Source organism: Calidris pugnax, unplaced genomic scaffold (assembly GCF_001431845.1).
Source record: "Calidris pugnax isolate Ruff unplaced genomic scaffold, ASM143184v1 scaffold20, whole genome shotgun sequence".
NCBI classification, from domain to species: domain Eukaryota; kingdom Metazoa; phylum Chordata; class Aves; order Charadriiformes; family Scolopacidae; genus Calidris; species Calidris pugnax.
The window spans coordinates 27,188,887-27,207,140 of record NW_015094510.1 but is presented as its reverse complement, the minus strand read 5'-3'; the positions used below and the strand labels follow the sequence as shown (position 1 = coordinate 27,207,140).

General features: G+C 42.4%; 2 protein-coding genes across 6 annotated transcripts in view; one reads left to right on the top strand and one right to left on the bottom strand.

The window, feature by feature from the left end:
• The window catches only part of MPHOSPH8 (M-phase phosphoprotein 8), a 26,759-nt gene extending 11,855 nt beyond the window's left edge, over positions 1-14,904 (top strand). Inside the window, exons 5-13 of the mRNA XM_014965837.1 lie at positions 748-873; positions 961-1,049; positions 2,157-2,297; positions 3,084-3,170; positions 5,008-5,162; positions 9,619-9,773; positions 10,986-11,113; positions 11,802-11,885; positions 12,748-14,904. Coding sequence (XP_014821323.1) covers positions 748-873; positions 961-1,049; positions 2,157-2,297; positions 3,084-3,170; positions 5,008-5,162; positions 9,619-9,773; positions 10,986-11,113; positions 11,802-11,885; positions 12,748-12,789 — 1,007 coding nt within the window. The 3' untranslated portion in view covers positions 12,790-14,904. The remainder of the gene's footprint in view (positions 1-747; positions 874-960; positions 1,050-2,156; positions 2,298-3,083; positions 3,171-5,007; positions 5,163-9,618; positions 9,774-10,985; positions 11,114-11,801; positions 11,886-12,747) is intronic.
• The window catches only part of PSPC1 (paraspeckle component 1), a 63,659-nt gene continuing 60,303 nt past the window's right edge, over positions 14,899-18,254 (bottom strand). For 2 of the 5 annotated variants that reach the window (XR_001414499.1, XR_001414504.1), the window contains one exon: positions 14,899-18,232. The gene's annotated coding sequence lies outside the window, so the exon portion shown is untranslated. The other 3 variants (XR_001414500.1, XR_001414501.1, XR_001414502.1) reach the window with 3 other exon arrangements.

Sequence of the window (18,254 nt, the reverse complement as noted above, 5' to 3'; positions counted from 1 at the left end):
AGTCTTTAGTGGCTCAAGTGGCCACTCTTGGCAACTGTCTTAATATTCTAGGCTTTAAGGACGTCAAAAGCACATTAGACTTGTTTAATGTAGCTTCAGAAGAAAAAAGTGAATATGCTCAGAATAACAGCAAAAGGGAATAATCTTTGCTAGAATGTAAGTTCATAGAAGAGAAAATCAAAAGACAGTGAAGTACACGAGGAAAGAAAGAATATAAGTGGTGGAACAGAGATGTGGACTTAGGCTGCTGCAGAAGTTGATGGAGGAGGAGAGGATGTGTGTCAAGTGCAGAGCTCTAATGAGCAGTAGAAACAAATACAGGGGAAAGTTGAGCACTGGCACTTAATATTTTCCCCATTCCTGCTTGCATCTTTTAGTGCTCCAGTTCTTGTCTCCCCAGGAGGCTGAAATGAGGTTTTCTTTGGAAACTCACTGATAACTTTTCAGTGTGTTTCCAGTGTATTTCTGCTATTACAGAAATGGAATGTTCACCATCTGGTATCACTTCAGCCTAATTTATTACAACAAATAAGCAGTTTCAGGTAAAAGCATTTTGTGTCCATTTATAACGTAGCATTCATTGTTTGGAACCGTTCCACGCTGACTTCCAGAGTCTATTTGAATGAAATGTAGTGGTATGTTAAGCTGCTGATCATTGAAGCAATGGCAAGCAGTGAATGGTTTGAAAGTTTATGAAGTTGCTTATTACTTATTTTTTCTTCTTCCATAAAATCAAATACGTGATAGATGGCAAGCAGCAAGTCTTGAGTTTGGGTATGGACATGCAGTTGGAATGGCTGACACTAGAAGATTTTCAGAAGCATCTTGATGGAGAAGATGAGAATCATGTGTTAACAGAACCAGTATCAAGTAGTGAGTAGTTGCTGGGAGGAGTGGGCATTTCTTAGCTGGCGTTTCGAAGTGAAATGTGCTATTGACTTTATTGAATTTATTTTCTAGCTCTCCTGAGGGATGCTGTTAAAAGTGGGGATTATATGACAGTAAAGATGGCACTTTCTTCAAATGAGGAATATAATCTGGATCAAGAGGTAATTTTTCTGCAGTAGAAGTTCTGGAGGGTGTGGGAGGAAAGAATACAAATTTGGATTTGAGAAGTTTTCCCCTCTTCATAGTAGCAGATTCTGTCTCACTTGGAAAAAAAAAAAGTACAAAGGGAGAAAAGGGAGTACAGAACTTGAGGCTTCAATATTTGTTACTCTCCCAAATTAAAAATGAAGTTTGATAGAAGCATCCCAGTAGCTGCATATGCAGCAGATTTGCCCCCTGGGTTTAACTGAATGTTTAATGTGCACCTTACACGGTATAAGGAATGATGATCCCCATCAGGTCAAATGGGTAAGCTATGTAAAGCATCTACACACTTTTAAAAAATTAAAAATGAAAATTGAATGTTCTGTTTGACATGCTGGGACTGTTTAACTCCATGAATAATTACTTTTCTGCCAGTTCTTCGTCAGTTGTGTTCTTACTGTTTTTTCTTTCAAGGATCTGTTCTCCTGTTAAGTAGTACTAAAGTTCCATTTTTGAGGATTAAAATATCTGATACCAGTATTTTCATTGGTGATCTTGTGTCGTTGTATTATGTAGCATTTTGAGAATGATGTTATGCTAAGAACTTAATGCCAAATGATTGAGGCCAGCATGTAATCTTTAAATTGTAGCATCTGGTGGAAAATGCAAGGAGTGAGGAGACTGGCCACTCACAGAACTCTCTTCATGCTGCCACTCTGATAAAATCCAAAAGCAGCATTGCGGTCACAGCTGTCTTGAGCCATTGTGTTTTTCCTTTAGTGGCTGCTGATTTCTTTTTCCACTGTCTTGCTGTCTTCCCCTCCCTCAGATACCTTGCTGCCTTTCTTCCTGGCTTATTCTGGTTTTCCTCCTCCTTGTTCTCGTCCTCAGAATGTTATGGGTTTTGCAGATTAGGGAGCTCAGGGTGTGAGACCTGTGGACAAGAGAAGTGGGAGGTGGTAGTTTGCCAGTGTCTGGCGGCCATGTCTGTGAATTCTCCTGCCAGGGAGGGGAATTTTTGAGAAACTTGCTGACACACTTGCAGTTTTTGTCTTGCAACTTTAAGATAAAGTATTTGATTTTTTTTAATTTATTTTTTTTAATGGCAATGATTCTTGTTGCAGGACTCGAGTGGAATGACCCTAGTAATGCTTGCAGCTGCTGGTGGGCATGATGACCTTCTCCGAGTCTTAATCAGGAAAGGAGCTAAAGTTAATGGTAGACAGAAAAATGGAACAACTGCATTGATACACGCTGCTGAAAAGGTTTGCTTGGTGGTTGTTGTATTTGTGGTTCTTGGCTCTTTTACTTATGTTTAAAAGTGGTGCATCATTTTTTTCCCTTGGGTGATGCTTAAAAAGTAGTTAGCAGGATATAGCAGGGTGACCTTAACTGCACCATTTCAGCAGCTGTGGTTACACTGGCGTAAATAAATTCTGATCACAAACCCTCCCCTGAGTAGAGAACATGATAGGGCTGCCTGGAGGGAAAGTGGAGACAAAGGGTATCTCTGAATTTCTCTGTTGTGGGGACTAAAGTTCTTGTGTTAGAATTGCTTATTATGATCTCAGGCTACACAGGATCTGAATTTGGAGACTTTGAGAGCAAATCACTGATTAAGCAGGGTTTTGTTTTTGAGAGTTGGAAGATGGAGACGGTGGCAAGCTCTGCTCAAACTATGACAGCTCGGCTGTTAAGATAGAGGGTGTTTCATGGGTGTGCTCTTCAAGTTGGTTCATGTGTTTGCCTGTGTACAGTGAGTACAAGGCCAAAAGGGAACCTGATTCCAGTTTGGTGATTAATGCAAACATTCCTGTGGTGCTCACTATTGCAAGGTTTAGAAAAAAAGTAATAATTGTAAGTGCTCATGGCTATCTACTTGCCTGAGTCTGAATTGCTCTTTGCTAGCCATGGGAGAGAACAGTGTTAATTGTGTCATGCCTTGTGCTTTGGGTTTTACTGTTGGATTTTAAATAAATGTCACTATATATTCTGAAACAAATCCACAATATTTTCTACTTATTTATCTTGTGGTTTGTTTGTTTTTTCAGAATTTTCTAACAACAGTAGCTATTCTTCTGGAAGCTGGGGCGTATGTGAACATGCAGCAGAGCAGCGGGGAAACTGCTTTGATGAAGGTAAGTTCAATGTTTGTCCTGGCACAGTTTAATAGTAAATACTTTTGGCAAACTAATAAAACGTAAAAGCGTATTTGTAGAATTGATTTAGGGAAGATGTACTATATTTGAAATACAAATACTACTCTTAGCTCTTCTGGTAATGTTTTAATCCATTTTTTTTAATGTACTGTTATATCTAAACAGTAAATGCAGGTGCTGTCAGGACACAGTGCTAAAAGTAGCTCAGCATCCTCTTCCATTGTTTTGATCAAAGAAATGCACATGTGCTCTTAAATACAAGAGATAATCTGGTTGTCAGCAGGAGGAGGAAAATTCCAGAAAGGAGAATCTTTCACTTGCATATAGCTGTGATTGATTTTTGTCATTTCATTGCAGGACAGAAATAAAGTAACTGGTTTGCAGTCTCCTGCTGGAGACTGCCTGTTCTACGCCTTTACTCCCCCCATCACAAAGGAAATTTTTTTAATTTATTTTGTTGTAACGAGAAAATTCTAAGACCCTTAAAACAGTCTTTGATCCTCTTAATTTTTTTTTTTTAATCAAATAATTTAATCAATGTTCCCCTTCCTGATAAATGTACTGTGTTTGTATGTGGGCTGTTCAAGGGAGTTTGTTTGCAGAAGAGGTTATAAAAGCTTTTCTTTCCAAGACAATGGGGTATTGTTTCTCTTCTGTCCTCTGCAAGGCTTAACAAGTGTGGGGAACCCACATCTTCTGTAAAGAAAATAATAACACACTTCTGGTTTCCTCAGCCACTTTAGTCCAAAATTCCTTCATAACTTGGCTGCCTCTGAACCGCATCTTGACCTTCATTGTTTTTAAAGGTTTCATTAGTATTTGATGCACAGCTGTACATACTTTCTAATTGGCAGCCTACAGTGACTTATTCTGGATATTTGTTTTGCTGTGCAGATACTGGAAATGAAGATGCTATTCTTTGTAACTTTCTGGAACAAGTTTAGTTGTGTGTGGATAGGGGTATAAATGTGCTTATCAGGTCACTATTATTTAACTGTAGGAGTTGGATCATATCTTTTAAAAGCTGAAGTGGGGTGGGACGGGGGGAATTCTTGGCACTTAATTCTTTGCTCTGAGGTGATGTGGGATTTTCTTGGGGGGGTGCAGGTGGTTTTATTTACTTAAGGAAGATTATGGATTGAAAGCACAGATGAAAGTTCAGAGCTGAAACAAATTTCAGAAGTTAACTTCTGAAAGGCCTCGTGAAGATAGAAATGTCTGTCTCTTGTGCCTTCCCCTAATTTGTCTTGAGCGTTTTAAAAGCAAGCAACCAGGAGCATGCGTTTGCATTCTTCAGTAAAGCTTTTATCAGACTTTCCTGTGCTTTTGTCAAATTTTTGGTTGACATGCTCTGAAATTCTTGCTGTAAGTAATGTTGAACAGCTGTGGCCACTTCAGCAGTTGGTGACAGTTCCTTTAGTCATTCTGAATATTTTTGCAGAAACCCATTTATTCAGGTAAACAATCAGAAGAAAGTTTATGGTTACTGAACTCCAGCAGATTAGATGTTTTCACAGAATTTTGGGGGTTTGTTTTATCTATTTTTAAATTTCTTTTCCCCCTAATTAAGTCCACTTGGTAATCCTGAGTGTTGCTGCTTCTGTGGGACCAGATGTGTAGTGTTGCCTGGGTAAAGATAAGGTATTTATGGAGCGTGATCCTGAGTTTCAAGTTGTGTCAGTGTTTGCAGAGCAAATACCTAAGCTTGTTTTCCGAATTTTTGATTTTTAATGAAGTTCTGCACCTCTGCTTACTTCAACATTATGCTCTGTTCTAAAGGGGAATTTGTCATTTCCATCTTCTCACTTTCTCACAGGCCTGTAAAAGAGGGAACTCTGATATAGTGCGGCTTATGATTGAGAGCGGGGCAGACTGTAACATTCTGTCGAAGCACCAGAACAGCGCGCTGCATTTTGCCAAACAATGCAATAACGTACTGGTGTATGAGCAGCTCAAGAGTCATTTGGAAACGTGAGTAAACTGTACTTTGAAGTTTGTTCTGGTGAAGTTTGCAATACCAGGCATGTCATAATTTTGGTTTAAATCGAGGGGAAGAGGGGGGAGATTTTAGGAAAGAAAACAGATCTGGTTTGGGCAGCAAGCTAATAAATCATGTGAAATGAAAATGATATGAGGTAACAGAATGAGCAGATACTAGCTTTAAACACTAAGTAGAAAGGTGAAAAGGAGGAAAAGGGAATTACTAGAAGTGAAAGATTCCTTAAGCTAGAAATACAGCAGCTGGGAAAACTGAAGTGTGTAAGCACTGGAGAGTTTAATGTGAACTCTTATTAGCACATGCCAAATAAAATACTTTGTTAAAAATTATCGGAAACAACCGAAAGAACACGAAACAAAAACACCATGAAAAGTCAGTGCAGGTAGTTAGGGTGTTGTTGGACCCTTAAATGTCAGCTGTGAGCTGAGGGTGCTTGGGTAAAGCTTCCATGCCAGTAAGGGATGGAAATTAAGATTTTCATCGTGCAACAGAATGGCTTGAGTCCTGTGTATGTGGTATGTGAAGCATTCCTCTCATAAGGTCATGTAAAAATACACGGAGCTGATGAATATGGATGCTAAATGAAGAAAAAATAAACATAAAGAGAAGGAGCAAGCTCTTTAAATATCAATTTGGAGGAATACTGATAGTTAACATGTCAGGGCAGAAAATCGTAACCAGCAATCTCTGAACTTGGAGAGGACTCGGGGAGAACCTCAGAGCTTCTGCAGCAGGTGAGATTTTGCCAGGAACGTGCAGTTAGTGCTGGAAGAACACTGTCTCAGCACAAGTTCCTTTTATTGATTTATGATGATGTTTTCCTGACAATTTATATATAAAATAAAAGACAGACTGTCAAGTAGTTTGTAGTCCAAGATCGTTCTCTTTTAGTGTTTAGAAAGCCCTGGCTGTTTTCTGTTTCTGATCTCTTGAGGTTCCCATCAGCAAATGTCCTAAATCTATCTGGACAGAAGCTGCCTTGTGATGGTCACTGATACGTGCTGTAGTACTACCAATATTCTTATTCTATTTTAAATAGTTACTAGTGCTCTTTCTTTAGAACCTTATTAAATGCTAAATTTAAGTATACTAAAAAGTCTGAAAAGTGTCTTTTAGACTAAGAAGTCTAATAAGTAAGATCTGTAAGCAACCACTCCCATGGGATCATTGCCGTGGTGGGCATAATGAGGTTAGGGAGCACCTCTGTAAGGCAGACATCGGTGGAACATTTGCAAAGCAAAATGTCCAGTAAAAAATGTTTTTAGTGCAAACCAGTAAAATACAGATATGTTTCCAGGGCAAGGTTGTATTTGCTTATGAATTCTAAAGTAACTCAGTTACAAAACCACAGAATCACAGCAGCACAGAATGGTTAAGGCTGGAAGGGACCTCTGGAGGTTCATCTTGTCAAACCCCCTGCTCAGGCAGGGCCACCTAGAGCTGTTCGCCCAGGACCCTGTCCAGATGGCTTTTCAATATCTCCAGTGATGGAGACTCTGCAACCTCCCTGAGCAGCCTGTACCAGTGCTCGCTCACCCTCACACTAAAAACGTGTTTCCTGATGTTCAGAGGGAACCTCCTGTGTTGCAGTTTGTGCCCGTGGCCCCTTGTCCAGTCACCAGGCACCACTGAGAAGAGCCTGGTTCCTTCCTTTTTCTCCCTCACTTCAGGTGTTTATTGATCTATTGGTAAGATCCCACTGAGCCTTCTCTTCTGAACAGCCCCAGCTTTCTCAGCCTTTCCTTACATGTCACATGCTCCAGTCCCTTCATCATCTTTGTGGCCCTTCTCCAGTATGCTTATGTCTCTCTTGTAGTGAGGAGCCTGGAACTGGATGTAGTATTCCAGGTGTGGTCTCACCAGTGATGAGTAGAGGAGAATGCTCTCCCTTGGCCTAGTGTAGCAGAACGTTGTCTGCCTTTGCAGCAAGGGCACGTTCCTGGCTGATGTTGTCCCTGGTGTCCACTGAACAGCCCCAGCTTTCTCAGCCTTTCCTTACATGTCACATGCTCCAGTCCCTTCATCATCTTTGTGGCCCTTCTCCAGTATGCTTATGTCTCTCTTGTAGTGAGGAGCCTGGAACTGGATGTAGTATTCCAGGTGTGGTCTCACCAGTGATGAGTAGAGGAGAATGCTCTCCCTTGGCCTAGTGTAGCAGAACGTTGTCTGCCTTTGCAGCAAGGGCACGTTCCTGGCTGATGTTGTCCCTGGTGTCCACTAGGTCCTTTTCTGCCAAGCTGCTTTCCAGCTGCGTGGCCACCAGCATGTACTGGTGCCTGAGGTTGTTCCTCCCCAGGCGCAGGACTTTGCACTTCTTTTGAACTTCATGAAATTCCTGTTGGCCCATTTCTCCAGCCTGTCAAGGTCCCTCTGGATGGTAGCATGACCCTCTGGTGTGTCACCCGCTCCTCCCAGTTTTGTATCCTCTGCAAACTTGCTGAGGGTACAGTCTGCACCATCGTCCAGGCCATTCATGAAGATGTTAAAGTATTGACCTCGGGGGTACACCAGTAGTGACTGGCTTCCAGCTAGACTTTGTGCTGCTGATTTGTGTTGGACTAATGGGCTCTGATCCGGTTTCATACTGGGAGGACAGTATGAACTTGTTAAAGTCAGCAGGGGCAGTTGGAGGGGATAAATGGGATGTGCTGATTTTCCCGGGGGGAAGGAAGTGGTGACTTGTGAGTGACAGTTGTGAAGGCAGCAGCGAGGATGCACAGAAAGTGACTTGGAACCTGCTGTTCAGTGCTTTGAAACTTTGTCACTCATTCACTATTTGATGCCTTTTCCAGTTCGTTTCCTATTCAAAACCTGTCGCCCTCAGTTTTGGCTAATCTGAATAATGACTTTTGGATTATATTGAATGTGTAATTTTGCCAGTGAAACTGCATTTATCAATATTTAATTTCAACTGCCAAGTGATGTCCGTGGGGTATCCCTGTGGCAATGTGAGTCACACAGGGAGTGACACAGCTGCTCCCAACTGTAGAAGCTTCCAGACTCGTTATCTGAAAGTACCTGTTCAGTGCTGCTTGTCAGTCAGAAAGGAGGATGATATAGTTGTAGTGGATCTGAATATAAAATGAAATCCATGGTGTCCAAATGCCTTAATTAACACGTGCCATTCCAGTTACCTTACCTCAAAAACAGGGGAAGCACAAAGGAAAAGTAAAGATGGCTAGAGATATCAAGTGGCTTCTGTGAGCACAGGCCCAGGGTGGTGATACACATCACCTTGGGACAGATTAAAAGGTCAACATTTAAAATAAAATGGGAAAACAACATCATCAAATAGCTCAAAGCCAAGAGACAGGTTCTGCAGGCCATCCTGTTGAATGATATAGTGATGGGTTTGAAATGGAGAAATATTTTTGCACAGAAAAACTGAATTATGGATCTCCTCGCCGCAGAATGCTGCGGTCACAGCTGGATGGGATTTTAGAAGGGATGAAGTAGATGTAAGGAGAGGTGTGATTTGGCTGCAGTCTCTAGTTTTGGATGCCTCTAAATCAGATTGCTGGAAACTGGGACAGAAAACCCCCAACTGCTCAATTTCCAGTATTTAACACAGCTTTGTGTAGCATCTGGAAACTGGGCTAAATGGGCTTCTGGGCTCGCTCTGGTACGGCAGTTCTTGTGGTGTCTTTCCTGTCAAAGGCTTCAGTTTTAGGTTCTGCGGGGGGTAGTCTGGGCTGGCGGGGAGGGGAGCGTGCCCCCAGTAATAGCTGGAAAAGCCATAAAGCTGAGAGTTGGGACCTTTGCCTTGTAAAAAGGTTTTAAAACCCATTTGTGCCAAAAGAGCTTTGTGAAGAGGATTACTCAGTAACCTGCTTGTAAAGGTGCCAGACGCTGCTGGGGAGCGTGGTCTGGCTTTGAAGGCTGCGCTACTCACTTGAGTTAAAACATCACCCCCAACCCAAAAAACAAGCAAAACCCCCCAATTTGGTTATTTAATGATAACGTAGCTACTTTTTCACTGTGTTATTATTGGAGCTTAACTGAGACCTGCATTTTTCTTACAGTATTGCCAGTAAAATTATCCAGTGACTTATTTGTTTATTTTTACATTGTACTTGCGGTCAGATTGGTGAATCAGGGACATCTTTTTACATAAAGAGCCTTCAAAATATGTGGCTAGTTGGAATGATTTTTAATCTGCTGCAGTGCATTTGTCTCAGCTTTTTATTATTGTGGACCTGACAGATGAATTTCACAAACAGATCACTGGTAAAATGTTTTATTAAGAAAGTATTGGGCCTTGGAGTTCATCTATGTGTCAGTGAAGTGACGAAGGCATTCACTCCTGGCAATCAGCAAGCAATCCAGAAGGGTAATCTGGGATCCTTTTTTGCATCAGCTCTCATGAAGTCTATCTGATAAAGTAATTTTACATTGTGAAGTACAGGCCTCACTTATTTGGTCTTTCAGGCTCTCAAGAGTAGCAGAAGACACCATCAGGGATTATTTTGAAGCTCGTCTTGTTTTGCTGGAGCCAGTCTTTCCAATCGCGTGTCATCGTCTCTGTGAAGGGCCAGACTTCTCTACGGATTTTAACTATAAACCACCACAAAATGTGCCAGAAGGTAAGAGGGGAGGTTGTGGTGGTGGTGGGTTTGTTTGGGGTTTGGTTTTTTTGAGGAGAGGCAAGGGGGGAGGAGAGGGAAAGGTAGAACAGTGTGTTAAGAAACTGCCTTGTAAGTATGTCTTGAAGTATCTGTTTTGCAAAATTATTTTTGTATGACTTACTATATTGCAGTCCATTACCTTAAGGATGCTCCAGTTCCAGAGTACAGGGAGAATAAGTTTTATGAGGGGAGGCTGAGGGAGCTGGGGTTGTTCAGCCTGGAGGAAAGGAGGCTGAGGGGAGACCTTATTGCTGTCTGCAACTCCCTGAAAGGAGGGTGTAGAGAGGCGGGGGTTGGTCTCTTCTCCCAAGTCACAGGCGATAGGACAAGAGGAAATGGCCTCAAATTGCACCCGGGAAGGTTCAGATTGGACATTAGGAAACATTTTTACACTGAAAGGGTTATTAAACATTGGAATGGGCTGCCCAGGGAAGTGGTTGAGGCACCATCCCTGGAGGTATTCAAAAGATGGATTGACACAGAGCTTTGTGACATGGTTTAGTGATGTCTTTTTTTCTCAGAATTAGGTTGATGGTTGGACTAGATGATCTTAAAGGTCCCTTCCAACCTGGACAATTCTATGATTCTATGGAAGTGGTTGTGTCTGCCTGGTTTTCTGGTTGTTAAAAGTCTTCCAGTTCTTGATTATTGGTATCTTTTACAGAATTAAGAAGCCTTATATAAGTTTATGTATTAAAATGAGGCATTTGTGGGTATTGAAGATTGTTGTTTATTGAATTTCAGTGCGGTTCATAAAGATCTATAACTGACGTTGCTCGGTTGTCCCTGCCAAGAGAACAGACAACCCAAAACACATTAAATTCCATAACCCTCTTTAGGCAAACCTAAAACCCCAGAGCTGAACCGCACCGAGGCTCGCTGTGCCCAGTTTGCTTTCCTTTCCAACAGCCACATCACGCTCTTGCTGCTGCCAAAAGACCTCAACTTAGTGACCAAGTCAGTTGAGTTCTGTGCTGGGATCCACTGGCTTGTGAGATTGGATTTGTGCGTGTTGCTTTAATGCTCCACTGGTGTTTAATATATACTATATAATATTTACATTATTATATATACTTGTACCTAACTGTCTTCAAACATTCAGCCTATGCGGGTGTTGTAAATAATGCATCTCATTCCAAATCCATGTGACTGAATTGCTTTCCCTTTCAGGATCTGGAATTCTTCTCTTTGTTTTCCACGCAAATTTCTTTGGTAAAGAAGTTGTTGCTCGGCTCTGTGGACCATGCAGTGTACAAGCTGTGGTTTTAAACGACAAATTCCAGCTCCCTGTATTTTTGGTAAGTCTTTTTGTGTAACTGACTGTAAAACTGCTTTATAAAGTCTTTATGGAGCAGCCTGGGAAATCTTAGGGCCTTAATTTGGATTTTGAGCATTGTGATGAAACATTTTCTTATTATGATAGGGTTATTTGTTATTAAAATTAAACTTAATTCTTCTTTGTGTATGGAGAGAACTACAAACCCTGCATATACCAGACTCCCTAAAAACTTATGCCTTAAAAGACACACAGCCTGCTTCTAGGTGGCCCTGCGTGAGCACCGGATGGTGCCTGGTTGGACTGGATGACCTCCAGAGGTCCCTTCCAACCTCAACCCTCCTGGGACTTGGTTTGAGCAGGCAGGTGGCAATTCTGTATTTAAAGCTGTTCTGCTTCTCAGATTCTCCTGGGCTCTCAAATTTTTGACCCAAGTAGGTTCTGAAATATAACTAACTTTGCCTTGTTTTATTAACCTGCCTCATATTTCTCATGATTCATTTCTAATTTTTATTATATTTTTATTAATCTATTAAATGCATCACTGTGCATGCTTTTTCAAGTTGTTTTCTTATCTCTGTGGTGGCACCAAAGGTTCTTTGCAGGATAGGCAACTCTCTTTCAAAAAACACATAGTTACGATGTTGTGTTACACAGCACGTTCAGCCATATCCTGCCCTTAACTGTGTCCATTCTGGTTTTCCTTCTAGGACAGTCACTTTATTTATTCCTTCAGCCCCACTGCAGGCCTTAACAAGCTTTTTATACGGTTGGCAGAAGCTCCTACCGCCAAGGTACAGAATGCTCTCAAAACTAAATGTGTATAGTAACTTTTTGTACAGTTATTCCAGAGGCTAAATGCTTCCTACTTGTATGTTGCAAATGTAAAACTAAGGACTTCCCACTGTCTCCTCATCCCAGTTCCCATCACTGGAGCATCTTAGCAACGCTGCCGAGGGTCTTAGTTCTGTCATAATTGAATGTTTTTATCCTGCAGTCAGAACAATTCCTGCACCAGGATAAAGGAATGTTACAGCTAAACATTTTCCCCATCTCTATTGTGAATGTAGTGACCCACAGAGCTGTGGAGTGTCAGCTATTTTTTGCATACAAATGTTTTTGCTTGTGTGTTGAGGAGAACTTGGGAGCACGTACCAGGATGTACACTCTGCTTTTCAGTGGGCTGTGCAGGCTGCTCTGTTTCCCAGGTGGTTTGGGCACCAGCCCCACCACATGTTGCAAAATGAAGATCCTCTTCTGATGGCATTTACTTTTATCCTTGGAAGATGCACCAGTAAACTTGCCAGATCTTCAGATTTAAAACTTATATTATTAAATGTTTTATTTTAAGGGGAAAAATTGAACTTGTATTGAGATGAAAGTGTGTGTGTGTGTGCCTGGTTCAGCCTTGGGACTGACTTGTTCAGACACCAGCCCCTGCACTCAGAGGCTGTTTGAGTCCTTTCACAGGCCTCTCCTGTTTCAGTCGGGTTCCCATGGACTGATTTTATTAAACACAGTCGATTCCTTTTGTTTTATTTTCTTTCTTACTCACTAGCGATTGTATGAGCTTTCTCATGCTTTGTTAGAGGAAGTGTTTAAGGCAGTAGTTAAATGTGAACAAGCTTGATGTGAAACCTGTGTGTGCTGTTCCAGGTGAAGCTGCTGATAGGCGCGTACCGGGTGCAGCTGCAGTGACCCCGCGGCTGGGAGCGTGTTGGGGGGACCCACACGCTTTTGGAGACACGTCTGGTTCCTCTGGTGAGAGACTGACAGAGCAGTTTGGAACTGTTTGGCACCACGCTCTTAGGACTGAAGCTCCCGTCTCGCTGTCCCCGCGGCGTCAGGCAGGAAGGTGTGTGTCCGAGCGCAGCTCTGTGCGGCGCCGGTGGGACAGGGCTCTCAGCTTGGTTTTTTACGTTGTACAGATCTAGATGTAAGTATTTGTGCCAATACATATAATTCTGGTTTTCTTTACCTTGTGGAGTCCAGACTGCGTATTTCAGCTTTTCCACAATGTGGAATGGTGCATATAAGAACTATTTAAGGTAACTACATGAAATGTCTTTTTTTAATAGAAAGATCTTTTCAATTTGTAAACTAAATTTTTCTACTTACTCTAACTGTAATGTTTCTATGTAAAATGCAGAATTGTCATGTTCTTGGAGCCTCGGGCAGAAATTACACTTTGAAGTCACTGCGTTAGGTTTAACTTTGAATTGCTGAGGGCTGTGTCTGAAGCTTCTCCTGCCCTTGTCTCCCAGTGAGAAAGGGGTTCTGTGGGGGGGATCCCTCTGACCAACACCTCGGGCTGCAGGTGTCAACAAAGACTCTGAGTGGGCTCAGCTCACCAGGGTGGCACACTGTGTTTTAGAACTGCTGCTGTGTTAGAGGAGCAACTGGTAGTTTTCCAGACATCTCAGCTTTTGAGTAGGGACGTAGGAAAACAAATGTGAGCTGAGAGCAGGAAACCAGGAGAGCTGTAACTGCCACGAACGTGCTGGCAAAGCTCTTCCTGGGCAAGAAGCTACAGAGGGGATTTCAGATGGTCTCAGCCTGACAGATGAGAACACGTACTGCCCTTCAATGCAGAAACTCAGTTCCTCAGTGCAAAGAGCTGCTATCTTTTTATTATTATTATTATTATTTTATTTAAATGACCCATTTTATCAGGTGACAGCAGTTCTGTAATGGTCCTGTGCTATAAAATACAAATGTAATACTTCTGCATGAAGTATAGAATATTTTTCTTTGTTAATTAATCATCATCTTGAAAAGTAAAAAAAAAAAAAAGAAAAAGAAAAAAGAAAAAATATCCAGATTGTGCCTTTGCTGTTCTGGTTGCCACATGTAGTTTACACACCACTATGTGCCTATCCTATTAGCGAAACTATTGCGGATAAATCTTTAATATATTTGCTCACAATCAAAATGGTGCAGATGTAGAAAGTATCCTTTTAAGAACTGTGACTTTCTAATGCAATAGTTCAATTAACCAGTTTTTAATTTTTGGTTCTTGAAAGTTTAAAACTTTCATATTTAAGAGATGCCAAATGAGTAAGTAAGAAAGCACACTGTTTCAATTTAGTGGAATGTCACATTAAGCTCTATAAAACTAGAACAGCAACACGACGTACAGCTCCTCCTTTCCAGTTCGATTTAGAATAGTTGCCTTTCTTTTTGCAACCAGTATTGATGGGAAGTGAACAGGTCTGGGTTTTGAACAGACTTGATACCTCCACCTCTCAGAAATACACCAGATACCTCATTTTTGCAAAGTGTGAACACCCAAAATGAAAAGCACTGGCTGAGAATCAGGAATGTCACTACAGGGACTTGGTGTAGCTGCATTTTTTTTTTTAGTCACTGTGCAAAACATTGGAGTGATGGTTTTCATGTGGGTGGCAACCCCTTCCTCAGCTGCTCCTGCCTTGTGCCCTCCAGGGTGTCGTTTGGGCGTGTGAAGCTCTGTACAGCACCTTCAAGTTGTTCAAGGTGGGGGGACAAAATGTCCATAGAATATAGACACTTTCTGGAAACTGTTGTACAGTCTAACCTCAGAATGTCTGGTAATGCTCCAAGAGTTGACATAGCAGGTAGTTTGTCAAAGGCTGTTGATTTGGGGGTTTGTTTTTGTTTTTTTTTTCCTTGAAGCATTTGGGAGAGAGGGAGGAGTTTTGCAGGATATGGGGATAAAATCTGGGTTCGTGATGCATTTGAGGGATGGATTTTGCAATCATCGTTCTCTTTTTAGTTGGTGATAGAAATTCAAAATCCCTACTGAAGATGCATAAAAGACATATCATGTTTGAAGCTGTTTTGTCTGATTTTATTATATGGGTTTTATCCAATTGCTAAAAGGTTTTGGTGGACAAAGGATGAAGAGAAAGTAACTTCAATAAAAAACCCACTTCTTTAGGCACTCTGGAGAAATACCTTTGACGTACTTGCTCAGTTTCTTCTTGCTGCTCCCTGTCAGCAAAGCTGAGCAGCTGCGGGTCCCATGAACAGCAATGGCAATAAATTGCTCTGAAGGTTTAGATTCATTTGTTTTCACTGCCATGTCACCAGTGCTGCTGTCCTGGTTTCTTGCACAGACCCTGAAGGTTGGTGGTTGATGGCAGCTGACTTTATCACAGGTCTCTGTGCTTTCTGCACACAGTTTTCAAAGACAAGATGTGTTTTGATCAGTCTGGATGGAAGAAAGCTGTTTATGGAAGTGACAGAGAGAGAGTGCAGCTGGCAGTTCAGGCAGCTCGGGTTGCTCAGGGTGCCTGAGGGCCATCCTAAAATGTCCTGCCTGTCTGTACCTGCTGCAGTTCCCTTCTCACCCTTTGCCTTCCCATGCAGTACTGGAAAACAGCCCATGTATAATTTTTAAGTCAGTCTTTCACAGCAGCAGCCCCAGTAGGCTGCAACCACATTGCCATAGGAAAGCATCATGCAGGGTCCTTAGTTTTGATGGAGTTGCCCTCTGTAACAACAGAGTCTGTATTGGAGAATGCAAGAGAACTGTAAGGTGTAACAGCCACCTTTTTCTAAGCATTGCAGCCCTGTCGCTGAATCCTGACACTTCAAAATTCCTCAGCTTTTCAGTGTCCCACATAAACGGGGAACTTGTCTTAAAATGTTTGAGTGAAAGGCAAAAACAAGGGTTAGAAAAAAAAAATATTCCAGGCAGACAAAAGACAGCACGGCTGACAAATCTGAGCAGGACTGAGGCAGCAGTAAAAAATAAAGTTAAAAAGGGGCTGTTAAAAAAGCAAAATCTGAAACACCTCAAGTATAACAGCCAGGAGGAGGGGTGTCAGAGCATTCTTTTTCATTTCAAGTCAACTGTTTCTCCACAGCAAAGTCTCCCCTCTTGTGCAGGATGGCTACAGCTGATTTTTTTCCAAGAATTTCTGTAATACTTCCTAAGTGATTTGAATTTTAAGGAACTTCTCTGGGATTAGTTACTGTTGGCACAGGCTCACTGACAGTAAGTGGCTCAGCTCCTCTCCTGTGCCACGCCTAAAAAATAAAAAACAAAAACAAGCTCTACTTTTAGGACAACTTGAAACCATGTGTTTGGGAACTGAAGACATTGTCACCACAGCCAGGGTGACCCCTGCCTCCAAAACCGGATTCATCGCAACTGTTTGGGCACGTTACAGCAGCACAGATGTTTTCAGCCAGAGCTGGAGGACAGGACTACCCCTGTGGTGGCATCTTGATCCTGTCACAAACCCTCACTGTCGAGAAGTCTTGTTCTCTGGAGCTGTTACTTGCACAGACTTTCACTAGCCAAGTGTAGGGAATGTGAATTTGGGGAAGAAAAGCCCAGTTCAGCCTGTTACAGCGATTGCACATTACACTGACCAGTCATCCCTCTCACGGGGGAAAAACTCTTCCTCCCAGCCAGAGCCCCAGCCCGCAAAGGCTGTGCTTACATGCACAGTTACTTTTTTTTTTTAAAAAAAGGGCATTACCAAGCTGGTTATGCCATCCTGTCTGGCAGAGTTTGCATGGGAGTCGTGGGGGCATTTGAAGTTCTTACTTTCCTGGATCTGTCAGCTCTGCTTGTCTTAACGTTCAAGGGTTCATGTTGCTGGCAGTAGAAGGATGAGGATCCCTAAGCCCAGCCCAGCCCAACCTGGCTGCCCTGCACTCACCCTTCCTGACACGGGGGGTTACCAGGAACTCCCAGTGGCTGCACAGTGTGTAAGTACAGCGTTAAGTCCAGCCAGCCAGTCCTGACTCGTGCTGTTGTTACTAGTGGTGTGATGCAACACTTACACACACTGAAAATTACACAGGGCTTCCTCACCACTGTGCACCTCAGGGATGGGCCTGGCTCTGTCTTTTCTGCTTTCTTCCATTTCCTGGCCCCCAGCCTCCTGTTTTCCAGACCGAACAAGCCCCACTGTCTCTCCCCACCTGATCATCTTGGTGGCCTCCTTTGGACTTGTTCCCATCCATATCTTGTCTTCAGGAGCCCAGACTGGTCACAGCTCCAGCTGCAGTCTTGGAATCACATAACAGAAAGGGAAGATGGGCTTTCCTTGCCCCAGCTCAGCTGTGCTCTTCCAATGGAGCCTTCATCTTCACTTGTCCCTCAGAGCTCCCAGATCAGCCTCTGCAAAGCTGCTTTGCAACCAACTCTGTGCCCGGGCTGCACAACTGCATCGAGTTACTCCATACCCACTGCAGCACTTTTTTTTGCCTTTGTTGAACTCGGTGAGGTTCCTGCCAGGCCCTTGATTCATGTTCGCTGCCTTGTTGAGTTCAGGAAATAGAAAATAAACATCCTGTTACTCACTGACTAATTTTAAACAGCTTTATAATAGATAAAAAAACCCTGAAAAAAATGGTGATATATTATAGTGCAATTGTCATCACATCAAAATTCATTTTTCATTATTCATTTCACTCTTTTTTGGTCTTTTTGTTGGGCTACTTAACTGCATGGACAGTGAAGTCTTACTGCAGCTTTAATCTCCCCATGGGCTCACATTTCCTTCCAGTCCTTTCCAGCTGTTGCTGGCTCACCCAATTCTCTCTAGTTAACTAATACTTCTGTACACTTTAATTAAAAACTACTGCAACATAAACACAATAATTTTTTCTTTAAGTATAGAAGTCATCAATTTCCTATTTTTTGTCACATATTTTAGTGCTTGAAAATATTTTTACAAATTTCATTTAAAGGTGGTTCTTTTTTTAGTTCAAACACAATCACTAAACACAAGAGCAGTCTTGTAGCCCATATGAACTTTCATCCTTTTATCCACACCAGTGCAGAGATCCAGAAAGCAGATCTGCTTCCAGTACAGCCTAGATCAGCAGGGAGTCACGGCCTCAGTTACAGGTCAGAGTTGGCCAAGCCAGCTGTGCTGTGGACATCTCAGCTCTGCGTAACACCAGGCAGGTACCACCACCTCTGCTGGAGGTTGAAGAGCGTAATGTCACAAAAACTGTAACTTGTCCCCTCCTACAGGAAAAAGCATCTTGAACATCACAAGCCCACATCGTATCCAGGTTCTTCTGATGGGTCCTTTCCCATCGGGGTGCTGGTGGGGGACACACCACCTCCGGGCTCGTCCCTCTTCCCATCACTTCCAACGTCCCTGTTCCCTCAGGTCCCGCAGGGCAGGGCTGTCTACAAAGCAGACAGAACACAG